General features: G+C 45.9%; 2 protein-coding genes across 2 annotated transcripts in view; both read right to left on the bottom strand.

Moving 5' to 3' along the window:
• The window catches only part of map7b (microtubule-associated protein 7b), a 144738-nt gene extending 138876 nt beyond the window's left edge, over positions 1 to 5862 (bottom strand). Inside the window, exon 1 of the mRNA XM_085997525.1 lies at positions 5696 to 5862. Within this exon, the coding sequence (XP_085853651.1) occupies positions 5696 to 5744 (49 nt within the window). The 5' untranslated portion in view covers positions 5745 to 5862. The remainder of the gene's footprint in view (positions 1 to 5695) is intronic.
• A 14523-nt stretch (positions 5863 to 20385) lies between these two features.
• map3k5 (mitogen-activated protein kinase kinase kinase 5) overlaps positions 20386 to 22624 on the bottom strand; it is a 193990-nt gene continuing 191751 nt past the window's right edge. The window contains exon 29 of the mRNA XM_085997514.1: positions 20386 to 21426. Coding sequence (XP_085853640.1) covers positions 21342 to 21426 — 85 coding nt within the window. The 3' untranslated portion in view covers positions 20386 to 21341. The remainder of the gene's footprint in view (positions 21427 to 22624) is intronic.

Below are 22624 nucleotides of genomic sequence, written 5' to 3'. Positions count from 1 at the left end.
CCACAAGACCTGAACGACATTCAGGCTTGGGTTGATAAGTGGCAGGAAACATTCGCGCCACAGAAGTGCCAGGCAATGACTATCTCCAACAATCGAGTGTCTAACCACCTCCCCTTGACATTCAATGGCAATACCATTGCCGAATCCCCCACCATCATCACCCTGGGGGTCACCATTAACCAGAAACTTAACTAGGCCAGCCACATAAATACTGAGGTAACAAGAGCAGGTCAGAGGCTGGGTATTCTGCGATGAGTGTCTCACCTCCTGACTCCCCAAAGCCTTTCCATCATCTACAAGGCACAAGTAAGGAGTGTGATGGAATACTCTCCACTTGCCTGGATGAGTGCAGCTCCAACAACATTCAAGAAGCTCGACACCATCCAGGACAAAGCAGCCCCCTTGATTGGCACCCCAGCCACCACCTTAAACATTCCCTCCCTCCACCACCAGCGTACCGTGACTGCAGTGTGTACCATCTACAAGATGAACTGCAGCAACTCGCCAAAGCTTCTTCGGCAGCACCTCCCAAACCTGCGACCTCTTCCACCGAAAAGGACAAGGGCAGCAGGCGCATGGGACCACCACCACCTCCTCCAAGTTCCCCTCCAAGTCACACACCATCCTGACTTAGAAGTATATCGCAGATCCTTCGTCACTGGGTCAAAATCCTGGAACTCCCTCCCTAACAGCACTGTGGAAGTACCTTCACCACTGCAGCGGTTCAAGGCGGCAGCACACCACCACCTTCTCAAGGGCAATTAGGGATGGGCAATAAATGCTGGCCTTGCCAGCAATGCCCACATCCCATAAACAAATTTTAAAAAATGTATCCCTCAAGCACAACCACTAAACACTTAATTGGCCATTTAGCTAATTATTGTTCGTGGAACCCTGCTGCGTGCAAATTGCCTGCCAAATTTCCCAACATTACAACAGTGATTACACTTCAAATAAAATTCAATGGTTGTGAAGCACTTGGGGATATCCTGAAGTTGTGAAAGGTCACTGTCTGAGGCTGAACCAGCGCATTCGCAACCTTGGCGTCCTAGCTTCCAACCACATATCTGCTCCATCACCAAGACCGCCAACTTCCACCCACCTCCGTAATATTGCCAGTCTCTGCTCCTGTCTCAGCTCATCTGCTGCTGAAACCCTCATCCATGTATTTATTGCTTCTAGACTTGACTATTCCAATGCTCTCCTGGCCAGCCTTGCATCTTCCACCCTCCATTAACTTAAACTTGTCCAAAACTCTGTTATCCATATCACAACTTACACCAAGTCCTGTTCACCCAATACCCGCGCTCGCTGACTGAGATTGGCTCCCGGTTCAGCAATGCCTCGATTTTAAAACTCTCACCCTTGTTTTCAAGTCCCTCCATGTCCTCACCTGTCTCTATCTCTAACCTCCTCCAGTCCTACCACTTCCCCCAGCCCACCGCCAAGATCTCTGCGCTCCTCCAATTCTGGCCTGTTGCATATCTGCGATTTTAAACACTCCACCATTGGCAGCCATGCCTTCAGTTGCCTGGACCCCAAGCTCTGGAATTTCCTTCCTAAGCCTTTACGACACTCTTTAAAACCTACCTCTGACCAAATGTTTGGTCACCTGTCCTAATATCTCATGTGGCTCAGTGTCAAATTTTTTATGGTAATGGCCGTGTGAAACCCCTTGGGACGGTTTGCTACATTAAAGGCGCTACATAAATGCAACTTGTTATATAAATGCAATTTATTAATTTCTGATCACACTTGTCTTTAACACAAATCAAGGTTAAAATTGACCTATATTTATACTAACCTTTCAACTCAGTCTTCAAGAGAATCAATGCTGTTCTCCACAATGCCATTCAACTCAGGCCGACTAAAGTTGAGCCTGTCACCCAGCAATTTGCCCCTCGTTACCCCGCGTCAACAATTTCCCTTCCCACAGTGTCCTTTTCCACCTTCCCCATTCCAGATGGTTAGCCCTTCCTCCCACTGACCCCTTGCTAAGGCAGCATCAGGTCAAAGTCGTGGCTCAGTTGGTAGCGCCCTTGCCTCCGAGTCAGAAGGTTGAGGGTTCAAGTCCCACTCCAGAGATTTGAGCACAAAAATCTAAGCTAACTCTCCAGTGCAGTACTTACGGAGTGCTGCACTGTCAGAGGTGCCGTCTTTCAGCTGAGATGTTAAACCGAGGGCGTCTGCTCTCTCAGGTGGATGTAAAAGATCCAATGGCACTATTTTGAAGAGCAGGGGAGTTATGCCCGGTGTCCTGGCCAATATTTATCCTTCAATCAACATGATTTAAAAAAAACCTGTCTGGTGCTGCCAAGCAAGGGGTCAGTGGGATGAAGTGTGTGCAGTTCTGGTCATCATATTATATGGAGAGGGTGCAAAAAGGATTTACAAGGATGATACCAGAAATGCAAGGGTATATCTAATCAGGAAAGGATGAACAGGCTGGGTCTCTTTTCTTGGAGAGAAGGCTGAGGGGGTGGGGTGGGGTGGGGTGGGGGGGGGGGGGGGTGACCTAATTGAGGTCTTTAAAATTATGAAAGGTTTTGATAAAGTAGACACAGAAGACAGAGAGTGTTTCCATTTGTGGGGAAAAGTAAAACTAGAGACCATCAATACAAGATAGTCACCAAGAAATCAAGTAGGGAATTCAGAAGAAACTTCTTTACCCAGAGAGTGATGAGAATGAAGAACTCATTACCACAGCGAGTAGTTGAGGCGAATAGTGTAGATGCATTTAAGGGGAAGCCAGGTAAACACGAGGGAGAAGGGAATAGAGGGTTAAGTTGTTAGAGTTAGGAGAAGGATGGGAGGAGGCTCGAGTGGAGTATAAACACCAGCATGGACTGGTTGGGCCGAATGGCCTGTTTCTCTGCTATATATTCTATGCAATTCTATGTAAAACCTTCTGGGAAAAGAAGGGAACCAATTAAGGTCCATAACCTTCATTGTTGACCTTTTCCCTGTCCCCCACTTTCTTCCTCCTTCTATTTCTCACCATTTTTGCTCACTTCTCCACTCACTGGCTAAGGCCAACTCTCATCTGTTGTTTCTTCACCCCAAACTCCATCCTGCAATCTCTTCCACCCCAGTCACTCAAATAAGAGTTATACTAACTTTTACTTAGATTTAAAATCACTTCAAAGCAATAGCACTTTCCACTACAACACCCTGCAAAACTTCTCTGTTCCCACGTTCAGCATCTCCTTACCAGTATTCCCTCACCAATTAAACCTTTTCCCCCACCCCCTATGGTCACACATCCCAAGGCGACCAATACCTCAAACCTCCATATCACCAACAAAGCTCTCCTGATACTCCAATACCAGATGGGCACCCTCTTTGCTACACACACCCCACTACCTCGTCCCAACACAACCCTAGACCTTCCAAAATAAAATGCTTTATACTACCAATCTAGCTACACCCTGGAACATTTTCCCTGATGTTGCATAAAAGTAGCACATCTTCAGACGCACCATAGGCAATATCACTGCAGATTTTGTTTTACAAAATATATGTCAGCTTTGTAGCCACTTTAAAATGCAGACAGCTTCAGCCATTTTGGGTACAAGAAAAAGTATCTAGAAAGTGGTTGAATTGTAACAGAGGCCTCTACCACTAATCAATGGCTGCACCATACAATACAATAATTTAACATTTGTTCATTTCAAATGTAAAGACATGACCATAAGAACACTTTTACAACCCCTACCATTTAGCCCCAATTATTTTCCGATCTGCATAGAACATAAATATTTTAGAAGACATACATACACAGCCACGATTGCTAAAATAAATGGCCACTCCTGCCAAAAGACTGGCAGAGTATCACAGAATATCTTGTATCTCCAAGTAAATAGGCACCAAGTTGGTAAATATGCATCCTGTAACTTACTTTCATTTAAAAACTCTCTCCACTCTGACCATGGCAAAAATAGCTATATATATTTAAATCCAATGTTTAAACTAGGATTAATGATTAAGAACTGGAAACAGCTAGAACTAGCAAAATTTACTTCTACACAAATCCACAAAGTTCAAACTAAAGTACTTTAAATAATGAGTTATATTGTGGGATACACTTAATGGAGATAACTTTAAACAGTTCACTCTAGCTTACCTTGACAAAGTAAACAAACGACAAGTGCATTTTAAGCAAGTGTACGCCTTTCTATTATTACCATATTCTCCTCTTATTTTCATTTTTATTTTCAGCATTGCGTGTTCTCTGCTGGTAGGTGTCGCAATTTATAACACTGCATCAAGAGTAATTCCAAAATGATCAACTGAGACAAAAGGTAACTGTTTTTTGGCCACATCCTTTGAAAGAACACTATTCATGAAAACATTGAGACTTTTGTTGTTTGGGATTGAAGAAAGAGCTGTGCAACATTTGTCATACTGATGTCATCTGTGGGCAACATTATGATGCATTTTACATTACATCACACAAAAACTTTCACTTGGGCACTCTATAGGATCTCAGAACCAAAACGGAATCTGCCTCAGATGAACAAAATAACCCAGTGAATTTTCTAATCTCCGATGTTTCCTACTTGATTACGTAAAATTCCATCTACAACGTAAGTTAACCTTAACCTCTAATGATACTGGCTTACCACCAACTTTTAACAAGGCTGCGAAATACAAGATACTGTGGCTTCAGGACGATTACGTGGTAAGTAAGTAATCCAGTTGCTCTTCAAGTTTTAAAGCACAATTGTACCAAAGTATTCACAAGCACCTACTGAATATAACTAGGCTCGATAGTCTATGCAGTAGTATCAAATATATATTTATTTGCAGCCACACCCTATATCCAAAACCCAGCGCCAGGTAAAACAAGGAAAAAGAATTTACAGAGCTCAGTAAACAGGGAAAAAGAATTTCTTCCAGACCAAAAGAAAACACAATATTTCAAGAATTAAACAATCATGGTCAGACAATTCAACTTCTTTATACGCACAAACTTCAACTAAACTGAACCGATGATTTAAATGTCAAACTATCGACCAAAATTAACTTTCTAACTCCACACTGAAGCGTTTGAATGCGTCCACGGGTTCTTTTCTCTCCTGCGATGTTTGTAGGGAAGCTGACCCCAACAACCTTTAATTTGGTAAAACAGCTCAACTTAAGTTTTCTTTTTATTCTCCGGCATCTAATTCAAGCGAGGTGCATTTTAATTCTTTTTTTGTCTTCCTCCCCCGTCTCCTCCCGGGGAAGGCGATTGTTTTAACTAAAACTACACTACCTACTTCGATGGGTAAATAGCAATTAGGAGTTCTCCCCTCCTCCTCCTTCTCTCTCTCTCGCTCTCCCCACTTGTTGCTCGACTTTACCTCTGCCTTAAAAAAAACTTGTTGCAGCTAAGCTGTCTGGTGGAGAGGGCTAGTGGCCGCACTGGCTGCAGCGCCCGGGCTGGGTCGCGTGCCCCGGGCTGGCTGGGTCTCGCACTCTCCCTTTCCTGGTTCCAGCCACTGTTACGTGGACAACAGGCCGCTCGGGAACAAACCGCCAGCGCAGCCTAGCCTCGCCTCTCCACACCGGCCACAGGTGTGCCCCAAATACAGAACAAAAACAACCCGCTTCTCTGCGGGTCCCCTCTGCCTCCCGATAATCCGCGCCAAACTCTCCTCTCTCTCTTTCTTTTCTCCCTCCATCCTCATACACTTTAATCTTTAAAACTCACCACCGTCGCCGCCATCCACTCGGGATGCGACTCCCTCCGCCTCCGCCATTGCTCCTGACGTCAGCAGCAGGCGAACCCCACCTTGGGGCGGCGGGAGATTCAACCAGTGGCAGCTCAGGCCCCGCCCTCGTCTGAGCCAGGTAACAGGAGCCTGCACAGGCTACTCCATAGAGAGGCCGACAGGTAACACAGGGCTGCACGGCCAGCAGCACGTACTACACACATACATCACGGGCAGGTCACACAACTCCGGGTAACAATAGCTATTGCACAAATACATCATAAAGAGGTGATACGGTTGTGGATAACAGCGATCATTACATAGATAAATATATCCTATAATAAAGATCACACGACAAATATATCTAATAAAGATCACGAACGTATCGCACATGTAGCAGCAGGTGTTTTACTCGTACATAATAAACGGGTCACACAGCTGCAGTTAAGGTACAAAGTAAGTAGCATGGCCACAAGTAAAAGATGCACAGTAAATTAAAAGAGCTATAAATCATCGTCACGGTAGTCTATTGCAATCCCAATACCAAAGTATCATTTCATTGTGAAGATATCCTTATTGCTAAAAACTTGCTTGAGTGTTGTTTCCACGAATAGGATCTCAGAACTAGAGACAACTCTCCCTCCAACCAGTACCAGAACTTGTCAACCAATCATTTCCCCAAAACTACTGTCCCTTTTAATTGTTTATTTAATCAACCAAAACCCCAAACAGGTTCCAGAACCATTTCCAGGCATCAGTTAGATCCCAGAACCATCTCTGTAGTGTTATAGTGTTATTTATGATTAGTTCAATGACAAAAATGATCAATCATATTACAGTTAGAGTTCCTTACGCACCTCAGGTTAAACATCCGAAAATAAACTCCTTCACATAATTAACACATAACCTAACCTAATAATCTGCATAAAGTCACACATTTAGCCGTATAGCTCAGAGATGGAGACGGTACCTCTGAACCATAGAGATAATTTAAAATCGCAACTTCATCTTGACCTTATTGCTATATAGCACAGATTAAAAAGAAGTAATATAACTCCTAAAGAAAAGAAAGACTTGCATTTATATGCTGTAGTGTCTTTCACGACCTCAGGACATCCCAAAACGCTTTACAGCCAATGAAGTACTTTTGAACTATAGTCACTGTTATAATGTAGAAAACACAGCAGCCAGGTTGCGCACAGCAAGGTCCCACCAACAGCAATTAAATAAATGACCAGATAATCTGTTTTACATGTTGGTTGAGGGATAAATGTTGGCCGGGTACTAGGAGAACTACCCTGCTCTTCTTCGAATAGTGCCATGAGATCTTTAACATCCACCTGAGAGAGCAGATGGGGCTTTGCTTTAACGTCTCATCTGAAAGACAGCACCTCTGACAGTGCAGCACTCCCTCAGTACTATCTCAGTATTGCACATAAGTACCAGCCTAGATTATGTGCTTGAATCTTCTGACTCAGAGGTGAAAGTGCTACCACTGAGATTATAGATAACAACTGTTGCAATAAATGCATTAGGTTTTAGTATCAGAATAGCAATTATATACCAGATGGTTTGCGGTGCTGTTACTTTATAGTAGAGCCTTGTGCTAAATGGATGATTTTGAAACAGGATGCTTAGGCCTAGAAATTGGGTTTTGGCTTAGCCAGGGCTTTAGTGCCGGAAGTTAGTGCCGGCGCTAAGTCCCCCTGCGCGCGCCAAAAATTCAGTAGCGCCGCGCCCAAACGGCTGCCGGCGCTACTGAAGGGTCTTAGCGCCTGGAAAAGGGCGCTAACTGCTGTTTAGCGCCGCAATTCCGGTGCTGCGGCACCCGATGCAGTGCGGCAGGCTGGGGAAGTGCAGGCCTCCTCCTTCCGTTAAGGAGGAGCTGCCTGCACCCGGCCGCGGCCCGCGCAAATCTGTTTAAAAATGAGCCCGGCACCTCGGACAAGTGCCGGGCTTGCATCTGTTCCGGGGGGGGGGGGGGGAGAAGTCCGGGGAGGGAGCGGCGGGCAGGCGGCCGGCGGGAAAGCGGCCGGCCGCCGCGGGGCCTTTAATGCGCCGGCGCAAACACATGTTGGACTCTGTTGCCAGAGTCTTAGTTGCGGCTGCCACGGGCGAGGCGGCCGCAACTGAATTTCGGCGCTGGGGCACGTCGGCATGGCAACCGGGACGCTGCGCACACCGATGACGTCATCGGTGCCGGCGCAGCGCTACCGGTGCAACGCCGCTTTAGGGCCCCAGGGAATTTTTCAACTGGCCATAACTCTGGCGCTAGTCCCTCTAGCGCCTCAAAAGCGGCGCTAAGGCTAGTGAATTTCTAGGCCTGTTTACCAGTCTGTCTTAACAATTCACTTTTGGATCTGTTTGATTGTTACACCTACTGGGTAGGAAACTTGTGCAAATCTGGACCAGCCCACTTTTTCTGTTGGATGTACTTCTGAAAATAAGTTCCTGAAAAGAAAAACGGACAAATTCATTTTAGTTTCAAAGATCAGTTTTAAATAATAAATTGATATTGTGCTTATTTACTTCTTTTACAGCTGTATTGCTTAAAATCAGCTGTCTGCAGACCATTCCACCCTGTTCATAGAGATGTAAAGGGAGATTTTCCTGACCTGCACCCAGGTGCAGTGGCTCGCCTGGGTGCAGGTCTGAGCACACATCTTTAAAGGAACCAGCCCGATTTTCCTCCAGACCCAGGAAAATCTCCTGTTTGTTTGTTTTCGTATCAATGTCCTTATTAACTTGAAGTTTAATTAAGTTTGCTTCTCGGTAAACCCTGTGATTAAATCTAATTAATGTTCGGGTTAATAATTCTCCTGGCCAGTTTACATAAATCTGATGCTTTGTTGAGTAATTTTGCAGTGACAGATGATTCATGCATCCATACGTCCAACTTGCCAAGAAACCCTCAGTCTGGGCTACAGTCAGGACAATGCAATTGCCCTTTGCAGCTAGGCTGCAACAAAAAAAAATAGCCAGGGTTTCATCTCCTGATTGTTGTCCAATGACACCTCCGGGAAAGTGTGTCTCTGTAGAACTCAGTTGGGAACAGGAATGGACTCATTTGTGAAGTGATCGAATGCCAATACACACTCTAGACCCACACAAAGGATGACCATTTGGGTAAAGTGCTGGAGGACTGCTGACACCTGTGGTACTGTAGCCCAGCAAAATCAGTACCTTCTGGAGGGTAATGAACTGCGGGAACAACTAAAAGCAAATGGAATGTGGATATTGTTCAAGGCATTTCAGTAGATGTATACAAACTGAAACTCAACAAAAGCAAACTAAGCAAATGTGTTCCTAAGTGAATTAACAAACAAATTAAAAGTGAGGGAAAATGGAATAACTACTTCTACAAATCCTGTAGAGAGAAAAGGGAAGGGGTTCACTCGGATGAGTACAAGAAATGCAGAAACATTTAAAAGGATGATCAGCGGAGTAAAGACAGACCTTGAAAAAAGCATAACAGCTGAGACTAATGCAGATTGTGACGTCAGTCGAGCATGCAATGCCCCGGTAGCGCCCCAGACCGGATAGCAATGACAGGTTGAGGGGAGTGTTTTGCAGTTGGGAAGGGACTGGAGGAGTGCTATTTAAAGGCGACCGCTTCATGCCTTTTTTTGTCGGCGACATTTTTGCACCACGCATTCTGAGAGCGAGAGAGACTTCTGGAGAGATTCAATGCTGTGTGAAGGAGTTTTGGGTACTGAGCAGCACTTTGCAGGTTCATTTTGATTTGACATTCCTTGCATTGATTTAGAAGAGACTATGGGGGCAGCATTCTCAGCTCTTTCCCTGGGTCTCTCCATTGTTCTTTCCAGCAGATTTGATGTACAGGTCTCTCCAGGCCAAGATTCAAGGCTGCAATGAGCAGGGTGTGGAGGGAGAGCAAGATCGACCCTCCCCTTTAAGAACTGGCCGGCGCCAGTGTGTCTGTGTTCCATTGCTAACTGACATCACATGAGCTTCGCCAGTGCTCTGAGGTAGCGCCTCGCTCCTCGGCGTTAGCACCTTAAGAGAGGTGTGTAGCGCCTGATTTAGCGCTCCAATCACCTTCAGGGGAGATGGAAGCTAAGTTTGCAGTCGGAGGCGATAATTAGCGCCAGGCAGTAAACTTTGCGCCCGGCCGATAATTGCGCCTCAAACGGGAATTTCTCTCCCAAAGGGTTTAACCCCAGTGTAAATGGGCCCAGATCAACAATCTGGACCTCAAAATAGAGATGTGCTTGCTTTACACTCCTATCTCAACAAGCATATCTTCAGCCCTTAGATTTTGACTACCAAGGCAAAACTAGAATCAAGGACATCAGGATAAAAGTAAAAAGGCCACTTTTAAGCAGCCCAAGAAAAGTGTTGTAATAGTTATTTATTTCATATTTTAGCCTCCATTGACCAATAACCAATCATTCTGCATCTACATAGAAGTCCTCACCTGATCAAAATTAGTTTTCCATTAAAACAATGCCTATCAACTATATTATTCTAATGCGCAAAGCCGTGAAAACGTGTACACCGTACAAGAGCAATGAACTCTAGATTTATGAAACAACAATAACAGATGAGAAAGAACAGTAGAATTAGGAGTTTTTAACCTACAATCAAAGAAATCAATACTGAGCATCTTCTGCTCAAACTCATATGCCACCTTCCAGGACCACATCCAAAGAAGATGATGAATATCATTTAGGCCCGAGAAGTTTTTTAACTTCATTTTGAATCTTTGATGAAACACATCACCTTACCCCAACAGCACAGCTGATGCCCCTAGATGCCAGAGCTCTTAGAGAGTAAGAGCGCTTCACATGAACCATCCTCCCATCCGCAATGAACCAACAGTTCCACAATTACCACTGTTCTTACTACCAACATCTGCTTGCCTGCCTGCAGTCCAGCCTTATGGGTCTTGCCCTCGCTCCACTATAAAGATAAACACCAACACCAAATCCAGAACTAAAAAACAAATTCATCAAACAACTCAATTCCGCCTCTATCTAACAGTTAACAGAAATAATTATGAATTACCCATGTGCAAGCCCTTCGTGCCTGTCTTGTGTGATCCTTTTCCTATCCTAGTGCTCCTTTTCCTATCCTAGTGTTTCCCCAGTGGTTAGACCTTGGGAGGTGAAAGGCTGCGGAGTTTCCATTGAGGACGCCAGATGGCTGTGGTGGGTGATCTTGAGCAACTCTGGGCCTTGAAGATCCAGCTGCAGACTGCAGCATCTTGGTGTTGACCAGAGCAAGCTGGCACAGCTGGCTGTGTGGCACTAACAAGGGCACTGGTGGATTGGGTGGAGGATAGCAGGCATACTGTCATCCGGAGAGACAACAGCAGCTGCCTCTCCCATGAAGCCAAGGCCACTTTCCCAGGATTGCACTTTAGGGCTCCTGCAGCTCTGCTCGAGAACAGAGTGCAGGGGTGAGGTGACGCTCTGGGATATTGTGTGTAAGCTCACTGGTAGGCTGCCCAGTGCACCTAGATTTTCCTGGTATATGCCCATCAGCCTTCTTCTGTAGGCTGGGCACCCAAAGTCAGCATGAGTCCTCTGCAGCAGAGCTATTGTGATCCTGATGTCCAGCGAACTGGCACCTCTGGCCCCATGCCCTAGCACCTGCACATTTGTGCCCGGTGAGTCACCACATGAAGACACCTCCTCTGGCCTACCCTCTAAAGTACGCATAGTGCCAGTACCTGAGCTGGTGCTTGTGAGGATGAGATCGATGCTGCATCATCAGGAAGCCTGGCCTCCTCTTACTCCACTGGATGAGGTATGTCCACATCTTCAGCACCTGAAATGAAAGAGTCATAAGGGTTAGCTTTTAGTATGAAGAGACAGTGGAGAGAGAGAAGTAGCAGGTGAAAGCAACTGCTGTTTGCCATGCAGAGTGTGTAGGGTGAGATAGAAGAAGGGAAAAAGAGGATAAGGTGTGAAGAAACCCTATGAGATGTCTCCTCCAGCGTTGCCATTTCCCACAGCTATGGCTCAGCCATTGCCCGTGATGGCCAGCACACTTTCTTCGAAGGGGGAAAGATTGTGCAGCCTTTTCTGGTGGCAGCTCCTTGTGGAGTTGTATGTGATCTTCTCCTGCAAGAAAGAAGGGTATGTAATGTGTCAGATGTGAGTTGTGGGGAAGTGAGGGTTACAATAGTGCTGGGTGTGTGAATGCGAGCAGAAGGAGATGTAGTGAAGTGAGTTGCAGTGATTGTAGAAAGTGAAGGGAAGCTGGGAAGGGCGTATTGTGATTAGTGAGGCTGGAGGTGGTGCAGGTATTAGCAGAGAGTAAGAGAGCAGCATTGTTACCTTGATAACTTTGTTGAGATCATTGAACTTTTTCCGGACTTGCAGCTATGCCCTGGCATTCCATCTCTTTCCACTGGTGACAGAGTTGAAGCTTGGAGGGTTTCCTGCCCCTTTGGGGGGAGAGAATATTCCTCTCCCTGTCCACTGTCTGAACCAGGGCCTGCAAGGCAGCATCTGAGAACCTGGGGGCACGATCTGCAAGTCTAGCAGCCATTTCTCTCCTTCCAAGTGTTTCCTTGTCAGCAGTCAGAGTGCAGCTCCCCTTTAAGAGGTACTGGTTGCCTTTAAGTGGCAATAGAGACATTTATTCTTCTTTCGTATGGGAGTAGCAAAGCAAATCAAATGTCAATATCTAAGTTGGATATCCACTGATATCTGGCCCTCAAACAGGCGTGCAGCCAATGGCCTTTTCCATTGAGGGAGGAATGTCGTGATCCTGGGATCTGCTACAGTCTTGTGAGGTGTTGGCGACTTGCACAGGGCGAGGTGGCTGCTGTAGGGCTGGAGTGCCTCGGAGATCTCAGCCAAATTGTGGGGGGGGGATTAATGCAGTCTCCTCCCTCAATGTGCTGCAGCTGCTAATGAAGTGCTGGGGGTGGTGGTGAGTAGTGGGCTGTTAGCAGCTCATCAGTACCTGATGTACTGGTGGAGTGAGATGCGATCCTCCAATTGCAATTTTACTTTTTCCCACTCTTTCCTGCCACTTGTGCATTTTCGGTTGGGTTTTGCGTGCTCGGCTCACGTGTCGCGCTAATTGCTCACACTCTGACCTCCTGCACAGCCACTTTCATGCTCTGCACCCGTGCTCCTCTGCTTTGCACTTAATACTGTTTCAAATTAGAAATACCTGATAATATTTGATAGGAATGGGGGAAAAAATGGATTCTACCACCTAAAGTTGGGTGGCCCGCTGCTCTACAGACTGAAGGTTGAAGGACTGCCCGGTTAAGGTTGCCAACTTTGGTTGGAGGCATTCTGAGGGGTTTGATCACATGATGTTCTGACCACATAACGTCTGACCGTGCACTGCACGATCACGTGACATCTGATCACATGACTCTTCCAAATGTTATTGCATTTACCTTATAAAGGTTGGGTCCCCTGTAGTTAACTATGGGTGCTCGTGGTTTTGCACCAGCAGCTGTTGTGTGAGAAGTGGCAAGAACCAGGAGGCCACCCATGAGCAGGCGAAGAGGGGAAACCAAGAAATTACAGCACAGAAGGAGACCTTCAGTCTCCGGTGCTGGCGCTCTCTCCTGTTACCCCCAGATCTTTTACATTCCTCCTTTTCAGATATTTATCCCCTTCCCTTTCATGTTAAATATTAGTCTCTACGGCAATCGCCACATGTGGTGAATGATCCCATGATCTAATAGCCCTCAGTTTAAGAATCTTAAATCTTCGTAACCCCTTGGTTGTTCCATTTTACTAGCTGCTCCTCACAGTGCTACTCACACTCCATGTTGATGCTGCTGCTCCTGGCTCTGCAAACATTAATAGTTCCCACCCCTACCCCCAGCTTGAGCCTCAATTTCCCGACTCCTAGTCCCATTCTCTTTCCGCAGTCCCCTTCTCTTCCTGTTCTCCTTTGATCCCCGAGCCCCAATTCCCCAGTCTCCATCTCTTTCCACCCCCGATTTCAGAGCCACCCCCGCCCAATTTCAGACCACCCCACCCGCCCCCCCCAACACTGATTTCAGAGCACCCCCCCCGCCCCCCCCACACTGATTTCAGAGCCCTCCCAGAATGCTAAGACCCCTGCCGGAATGCTGAGACCACCCCATTTCAGAACCCCTCCTGACTGCGGCGGGAAATCTAATGTAATGATCACCACGTAAATAATCCCCCAAAAAATCCAGTGATCTCTTGGGCTGCGCCCTGGAGACCCATGCCCCATTTTGCGAGAGTACCGGTCATTCTGGTGCAGTTCCCGGCGATAATGGAATGGGGAGTTCTTTATCCAGCATCCATAGTGGCAGAAAAAACATCATTATCACTGGGATAGAGCCGTGCAAGCGTTCAATCTCAGAAATGGAGCGCGTTCTCTGCCGCTATGGATGCTGGGTAAAGAGATCTCCTTTACACAAACATTTTTTTTCCCACCCGTTGTCACCTTGCACTTACCTGCGTGTCTGGTGTTTTAAATTGTAAACGGACTTGGTGCATTGAAGGATGTCCATAGTTCGTAATTTGTGCGTGTCTGGTTTCAAGGTGCAGCTTGTATCTATTATAAGTTATTTGGGACTGTCAATTAGTGTCTGTTTTTTGCAGTATCCATTTTTTTGAGGAGTTCGTTTGAGTTGGTTTCACTGTATTTTATACTTTCATCTCAACTTTCTATACTGCATTCAGATCATCTACAGGGTGGAAAGAGTATTACATTAAAGTAATACATAATAACGCTAGCAGTATCACTGATATACATTGCAAGAAGATGTTAGAAAACTACTGATCTTAGATTGAATTGCACTATTTTCCTCTTCCTTCTTCCACTTACTCTTTGCTTGTGGCCCATCCTAGACTCAGAAATCTGCTGATGATAATAAACAGGGAGGTGCAGTGGAATCGGAGGACGCAGTTCAAAAATTACAGTGCGAGTTCAGCAAAATAAGTATGTGGGCAGATTAATGGCAACTAAAATTTAATGCAGTTAAATGCTAAGTGCATCCCATAGGATGGAAAGGTAAGCAACACACATGCTTCATTAATAGCTAAAGATGAAGCGGAAAGAGACCTAGAAATCTTAGGAGGTTGAGGCTGAACAGGTCGAAAAATTGCAGAGTAGTAATCAGTAAAGCCAAATAGAATGTTGAACTACTTAGTCAAAACAGTTGAATATAAGTCAGAAGAAGTCATGATCAAACTGTATGGTGGTCTGGACAGATAACATCTTTAGTACTGCATCTAGTTCTGCTCAGCAAAACATAAAGCAGACATTCAAGCACTGGAGGCAGTGGCAGAAAAGAGCCACAAGGTTGTTCCCTGCTGTCAACAGTCTAATTTAGGAGGAGACACTGCAGAGACGTAGGCTTTTATAAGAATGTAAGAATTAGGAGCAGGAGTAGGCCATACAGCCTTTGGAGCCTGCTTCACCATTCAATGAGATCATGGCTGATCTTCGACCTCAACTCCAATTTCCTGCCCGATCTCCATATCCTTGATTTCCCGAGAGCCCAAAAATCTGTCTCAGCCTTGAATATATTCAACGACTCAGTATCCACAGCCCTTTTGGGTAGAGAATTCCAAAGGTTCACAACCAAAAATTCCTCAGGGCAGTGTCCTAAGCCCAACCATCTTCAGCTGCTTCATCAATGACCTTCCCTCCAACATAAGGTCAGAAATGAGGATGTTCGCTGATGACTGCACAGTGTTCAGCGCCATTCACAACTCCTCCAATAATGAAGCAGTCCATACCCGCATGCAACAAGACCTGGTCGACGTTCAGGCTTGGGCTGATAAGTGGCAGGAAACATTCGTGCCGGAGAAGTGCCAGGCAATGACTATCTCCAACAAGCGAGTGTCTAACCACCTTCCCTTGATATTCAACGGTATTACCATCGCTGAGTCCCCCACCATCAACAACCAGGGGGGTCACCATTGGCCAAAAACTTAACTGGATCAGCCACATAAATACGGTGGCAACAAGAGCAGGTCAGAGGCTAGGAATTCTGCGGCGAGTGTCTCACCTCCCAACTCCCCAAAGCCTTTCCACCATCTACAAAGGCACAAGTAAGAGGTGTGATGGAATATTCTCCACTTGCCTGGATGAGTGCAGCTCCAACATTCAAGAAGCTCAACACCATCCAGGACAAAGCAGCCCACTTGATTGGCATACCATCCACCACCTTAAACATTCCCTCCCTCCATCACCGGTGTACCGTGGCTGCAGTGTGTACCATCTACAAGATGCACTGCAGCAACTCGCCAAGGCTTCTTCGGCAGCACCTCCCAAAACCTGCGACCTCTTCCACCTTGAAGAACAAGGGCAGCAGGTGCATGGAAACACTACCACCTCCAAGTTCCCCTCCAAGTCACACACCATCCTGACTTAAAAGTATATTGCCGATTCTTCATCATCGCTGGGTCAAAATCCTGGAACTCCCTCCCTAACAGCACTGTGGGAGTACCTGCACCACACAGGCTGCTGTGGTTCAAGAAGGCGGCTCACCACCACCTTCTGAAGGGGAATTAGGGATGGGCAATAAATTCTGGCCTTGCCAGCGACGCCCACATCTCAAAGGAATTTTAAAAATCCCTCTGAGTGAAGAAATTCCTCATCTCAGTCTTAAATGGCCGACCCCTTAGCCTGAGACTATGGCCTAGAAATTCAGTTGGGCCCCGTTTGGGGCGCCAAGCTTGCCTGGGCGCCGGAATTATCGCTGCGAGCGGAGCCACTAGCGCCATCCCGATATTCAGTTTCAGCGCCCCAAACGGAAGCGGGCCGCTACTTGAGGCTCCCCGCGTCCCGCTTGGGGCGCTGAAACTGATTATCGCAGCGCAACGTGCCGCAGCACCACACGCTGCGGCACGGCACGCTGCGGTACGGCAGGCCTTCCTCCCACTGTTAAGGGGGAGGTACCTGCAACAGCGCGAGCCCTGCTCGCGAGTGCCGGCAAATGAGCCCGGCACCAAGGAGAAGTGCCGGGCTCTCGGGAAACAGCCGGCAATGCCGCGGGGGGGGGGAGGTTTAGGAGGCCGGGGACGGAGGTGCTGGCAGGCGGCCGCCAAAAGAGCGGCCGCCCCGCACCTCCACCTTAATTTGCGCCACTACCGCCACAGGTAGGCCGTGAACCGGTCGTGATTTGCGACCGGCGTTAAAGAGGCGGGCGCAACCAAATATGGTGATCGGGGCGGGAGCGGGGCGCTGCGCACACCGATGACGTCATCGGTGGCGGCGCAGCGCTACAGGCTAACGCCGCCATTAGCGCCCCGCTAAATATCGCGGGAGGTGTGGCCAGTGGCGCTAAAGCCACTGAGTGCCCTCTTTGGGTGCTAACTGGTGGCGCAGCCCACTGAATTTCTAGGCCTATGTCCCCTAGTTCTAGACTCTCCAACCAGAGTTGTGTCATAGTGTCAGCTGTGGCTCAGTTGGTCGCACACTCGCTTCTGAGTCAGAAGGTTGTGGGTTCAATTTGCACTCCAGGGACCGGCTGACACTCCAGTGCAGTGCTGAGGGAGTGCTGCACTGTTGGAGGTGCCGTCTTTCGGATGAGACGTTAAACCGAGGGCCCGTCTGCTCTCTCAGTGGATGTAAAAGATCCCATGGCACTATTTCGAAGCCAAATATTTTTATCCCTCAACCAACATAATAAAAACAGATTATCTGGTCATTATCACATTGCTGTTTGTGGGACCTTGCTGTGCGCAAATTAGCTGCTGCATTTCCCACATTACAACAGTGATTCCACTTCAAAAATACTTCATTGGCTGTAAAGCGCTTTGAGATGTCCGGTGGTCGTGAAAGACGCTATATAAATGCAAGTCGTTCTTTTCTTTTAGGGGAAACAATCTCTCAGCATCTACCCTGTCAATCCCCCTCAGAATCTTATATGTTTCAATAAGATCACCTCTCATTCTTCTCAACTCCAGAGTATAGGCCCAATGTACTCAATTTTCAGCCTGGAAAGGAAGCACCTCTGGAGTGATCTTCCAGAAGTATACAAGATATTTAAGGTACTAAAAAAAGCAACTCCAGAATACTATCTTAAATTACATTTTGAGAGTAGAACAAAGGGGCATAGTTGAAACTAATTTTACCCTGAGCTGAGCTTCCAACCATATATTCTCTCCATCACCAAGACTGCCTACTTCCACCTCCGTAACATCGCTCGTCTCTGTCCCTGCCTCAGCAATCCTCATCCAAGCCTTTTTTACCTCTAGACTCGACTATTCCAATACTCTCCTGGCCAGTCTCCCACCTTGCACACTCTGTAAATTTGAGCTCATCCAAAACTCTGCTGCCCGTATCCTAACTCGCACCAAGTCCAGTTCACCCTGACATGCATTGGCTCCTGGTCCGGCAACACCTCAATTTAAAAATTCTTATACTTGTTTTCAAATTTCTCCATGGCCTTACCTGTAAGGTTTCGCAAAAATTTCGGAAAATTTCTACAGCCCCCGAAGATTATTTTTGATTAAAGAAAACCTGGGTGGAATATACCTTAAAAACCCAGGGTATCAAAATGGCTGTCAGGCCTCGTGGCAGAAGACAAAGACAGCCTCTCCCATCGCTGGCTGACAAAGGATTTGAAAACACCAGCCTGTGTGAATACGTTGAAGTACTTGAAACTGTCAATCAACTGCAGTTTAGGAAGTTTCACTCACGGAACAAAGGATGTTTGTTTACAAGCCCTCCACAATGTTGACTCAAGGGCTTAAGTACTTAAAGCTGTCAATCAGTTGCGGTTGGGCGGTGACCGCAGGACAATGGATTGTTTACAAAGCACTTGAGTGCTGTTGACTGAACACTTGAGAAATCAGTGGGACATTTCAAACTGGTCGCAAACCAGTTAAATGAATGGGTATCACATTCTAACCCATTACAGTCAATGGGGGCAGTTCGGTCCCTTTTGTATAGCCCAGATACATCCAGATTTGGGCACGAAGACAACAGCTCCCAATGGGGTATAAAGATAGCCCCTCAGGAAGCCATTCTCTCTCTCTGCCGCCTCGCCTCCGTGCCCTGCCTACAAGGGGAACAGCTCAACAGCCCACCCAAAGAAGTGGAATACCAGCAGTTACTTTTGAATTACTGGGGTATCTCTACTTCGGGGCGGTGAAGAATCCAAGACAGACCGCAGGGGCACGGAGCAGGCGTTTACTGGTGAGCATAAAACTTTCTGGCCCTTTACAAGGCAACCTAGATAGGTATAAGGGGTGGGAATTAAGGGGAATTTTGTTAAATTGTAATTTTAGTCAATTTTCCCTCGATGTGTCCGTTTCTCCTCCCCTATTAAGCAAAAGGTGTGCTGTATTAAGCAAAGGTGTGCTGTATTAAGAAAAAATGTGCTGTATTCATCATTATTTTCAATTTATTCTTTATTTCAATAAATACTGGTCTTTTTTGCACCCAACCACGAGTCTCGTTTTGTCTACATCGCTACTGAAATAAGTCCGGCGGTCAGAACCAGAAAGGGGAGCAATTCGAAGCCGCACGGGGCTCTGGAGCAGCTCAGATACTTCTGACTGGCCAGAGACAGTAACCCCCCGCCCTCTTGCTATTTTCATCGCTCCACCATTGGTGGCCGTGCCTTCAGCTGCCTCGGCACTAAACTCTGGAATTCCCTCCCTAAACCTCTATTCACCTCTTTGACTATGCTTTTGGTCACCTGTCTTAATATCTCCTTATGTGGCTTGGGGTCAAATTTTGTTTGACAACGCTCCTTGGGACATTACTACTTTAAAGGTGCTATGTAAATAAAAGTTTTTTTAAGGTAAGGTAAATTTAGGAATAACATCAGGAAATCCTTCTTCACATGAAGAGTGATCAATCTAGCTTCTCTTCCCAACCCTACACTATTAGCCCTGGAGTCCCCAGGACATCATTTGCAGACATGGGGGAAGCTTCCATGTATACACTGATACCCAGATCTACCTCTCCATAACCTCTCCCAACTACTCCATTGCCTCTGTTTTGTCAGACTTCTTATCTGACATCCAAGGCCCAATTTTAATCCTGCCCACCCGGCGGGAATGGGGCTGTTGGAGGTTAAAATGGCAGTTGGGTATTTCCCATTGCATTCTCAATGCATTTGTGCCCAATGCCATGTTAAGTACATTATTTTTTTTACTCAGGAGAGGCATCCCCCACAGGCAGGCAGGAGCCTCATAAAAATGTAAAAAGCCACACTCTGATAATGCCATTTGGACCCTGACGCGATTTTTAAGTGCCGATCGCGACATCAGTCAGACCCGATGGAAGGCAGGATTTCAGGTTTCCCTGTGGGCCAGAAGTAGAATTGCTCCTTCAGGCCCACAAAGAAACTCAGGCTTCTCTCTCCCTCCCCTGACTGTGATCGCCTCCAGACCATCTGGTCAAACACTTGCCTCAGTGCCAGAGACCGTTCCCTTGGGTCCCTGACAGCAACCTCATACTACGCTAATTTCCGCTCCCGACCGCCAGCCTCCTCGTCGTCGACATTCCTGTCGGATTCAGGTGGAATTCCATGCTGCAACATTGTAATGAGGCCCTGGAGATAAAATGGCCCGAGCCTCGTGCTGGCATTGTCATGGGCACTTTCCACGCGCTCCGGACCCGACACTTGCGTCCAGAGTTAAAATCGTACCATACCTATTTATGTGGAGTATAAATGAAAGTAGAAATTCATAACAGAACCAGCGTGTGATATGCTTAAATAATTTACAAAGAAATGAAACCCAAACGATTTTGTAATTTTCTCTGATTTATTTCTAAATGTGGATATCATGTTTTTTTAGCTTTAGAACAAGCCATTTGCGGCAGAGTTCAGCACTGCACAGTAAACTGTAGCACTAAGATTTAAAGCATGTTACAATGTCCATCACAAAGGTAAACATGACTAACTGTATTTATACAATATAAAGCCAATTAATTTACGATACAAAAACTGGAACAATTAGGCATACCGTTTGTACATTTAATAAAATAAGCATTACCAACTTTAGTACTGCAAATTAGATTGTTCAACTACAGAAATATGTTAAGGCATCTTAAAACAATAGGTTACATTTCCAGATATTGTAAAAAAAAGTTAGAATATGTGCAGTTCTGCGCAACATACGTTAACAGTAGTTCAGTGAAATGCCATCCAATGAGAACACAAACGAATTCTGGTATAAAAACAGGATTTAGTGCACAATGGTTTCCCCTATTTGTTAGTAGAAGTCATCAAAATAGAAACCTAAATGTGACTACTATAAAAGAGGCAATTTTCTGGTTTTGTGCTCTCAGGAGGAAGCCTCGCCCGCTGGGAGTGTACTTCAAAAGTTTGGCCGTGCACTGCACATCGTTTTCCCAAAAGCTGGTAAATCATGTACAGTGCGCATCCAAACATCCAATATATGCTCACGGGGGGCAGGGCTTCCCTCTGAGAATGGGAAGTTGGAAAATTACCCCTTAAGACTCGATTTAAAAGCTTCATCATTTTCTTGCTTAAATAGTCATTTTACATAAAAACAGTTTGCCAAATTGCACAGCTGTGGGCTGGACTATTCACAGCACATATTGTCAGCATTTCAGGTACACAGTGCTTGTTGCAGCACACTCATTAACAACCTACATGTTTACATTGTCAAATTTATTTGAATTTAAAGTGCTATTATCTCACTGAGAGATTTTACTGTGTGTCCCAATACAAGTTCCTTACATATGACCTAGTGGGGAAGGAAATTCACTTTTTCCTCTGTTCTCCGCGATTGCTTTCCACAACTTGCAAAGCATTCCACCCCTGGGGGGACAAAAAAAACACATAATAATCACAGGTCAATCAGAAAATTATTGCTATCCAGATCATGCAAGAGTGGTATGTTGTGGAGAAATAACCAAGGATCAAGGATCTATACGAACAGCACAACCCTGACAAGCATTCCTTTAGACTGCAACTCAGCACCCCTTCCCCTATAATTAATGATTCAGAATTATAAAAACTTTGAAGAATACTTTGCATAAAGTTCTGTAGATTGCATTTAGCAATTACTAAATTGCAGTAATAGTTCTGAATCAAGTGCCAGCAAGGTAGAGTTGGATGTTGCCAAGGCTAGGGGACCAAAATGGAACTCTGGGTTACTAACTGTGTAGGAATTGAAGGAGAAGCTGCTGGAGGAAATATAATGACAGTGTTGGAACAAAGAGGAGTGGAACCACACAAATAGCAGTGCCACAGAGGTGGATTGAAGAGAATGGAATGGTCAGTAGGATCAATGGTAGCAGACAGTCAAGGAGAGACAGTGACAGGCATGTAGGATATTGTTGGCGCCTTTGACCAGGGCATTCCAAATGCTGTATAAAGATCGGAAATCTAGGCTAGAGGAATTTAGAGTACTTGTGACAGAAAGGGCATGTTAGTTGTAGAGTGGTAGTTTGAGAAAATAGAGGGTGGACTTTTTAAACAAGGGAGTGATGACAGTTGTTTTGAAGAGAAAGAGAACAGTGCCCAACAATACAGAAAGAAATACATATATCTATACAGTGCTTAATCACTTTGTTTAAGCTCTCAAAGCATTTCACACAGTGAATTATTTTTGAAGGGCAGTGATTGTTATTGTGTGGACGAATCAGGCAGCCATTCTGCACTATCAACCTTCCACGAAATGCAAGGAGAATAATGACTAGTCACTTTTTTTGATGGTATTCGATGAGTGAGGAATATTAGCCAGGACATGGAGAGAACTCACTGCTCTTCTTTGAATAATGCCATTGGATCTTTGACATCTACCTAGCTGGCAGAGAGAACCTCAGTTTAACACTTCATCCAAATGACTGCACCTCCAACAATGCAACATTTCCTCAGTACAGCACTGGCGTTGTTGTGCTCAATTCTTGGTGTGTTGTGCTCAAATCGACCAACTGAACCAAGGCAAGCAACCTCTCTAAACGGAGGGGTGTATGTTTCTTTGGTGAAAAAAATCTCTTTCGCTGCAAATACA

Source organism: Somniosus microcephalus, chromosome 9, assembly GCF_052327205.1.
Source record: "Somniosus microcephalus isolate GS21.2 chromosome 9, FLI_Smic_1.0, whole genome shotgun sequence".
NCBI classification, from domain to species: domain Eukaryota; kingdom Metazoa; phylum Chordata; class Chondrichthyes; order Squaliformes; family Somniosidae; genus Somniosus; species Somniosus microcephalus.
Note: the sequence above shows the minus strand (reverse complement) of the source record. Positions and strands in the feature narration are given on the sequence as shown.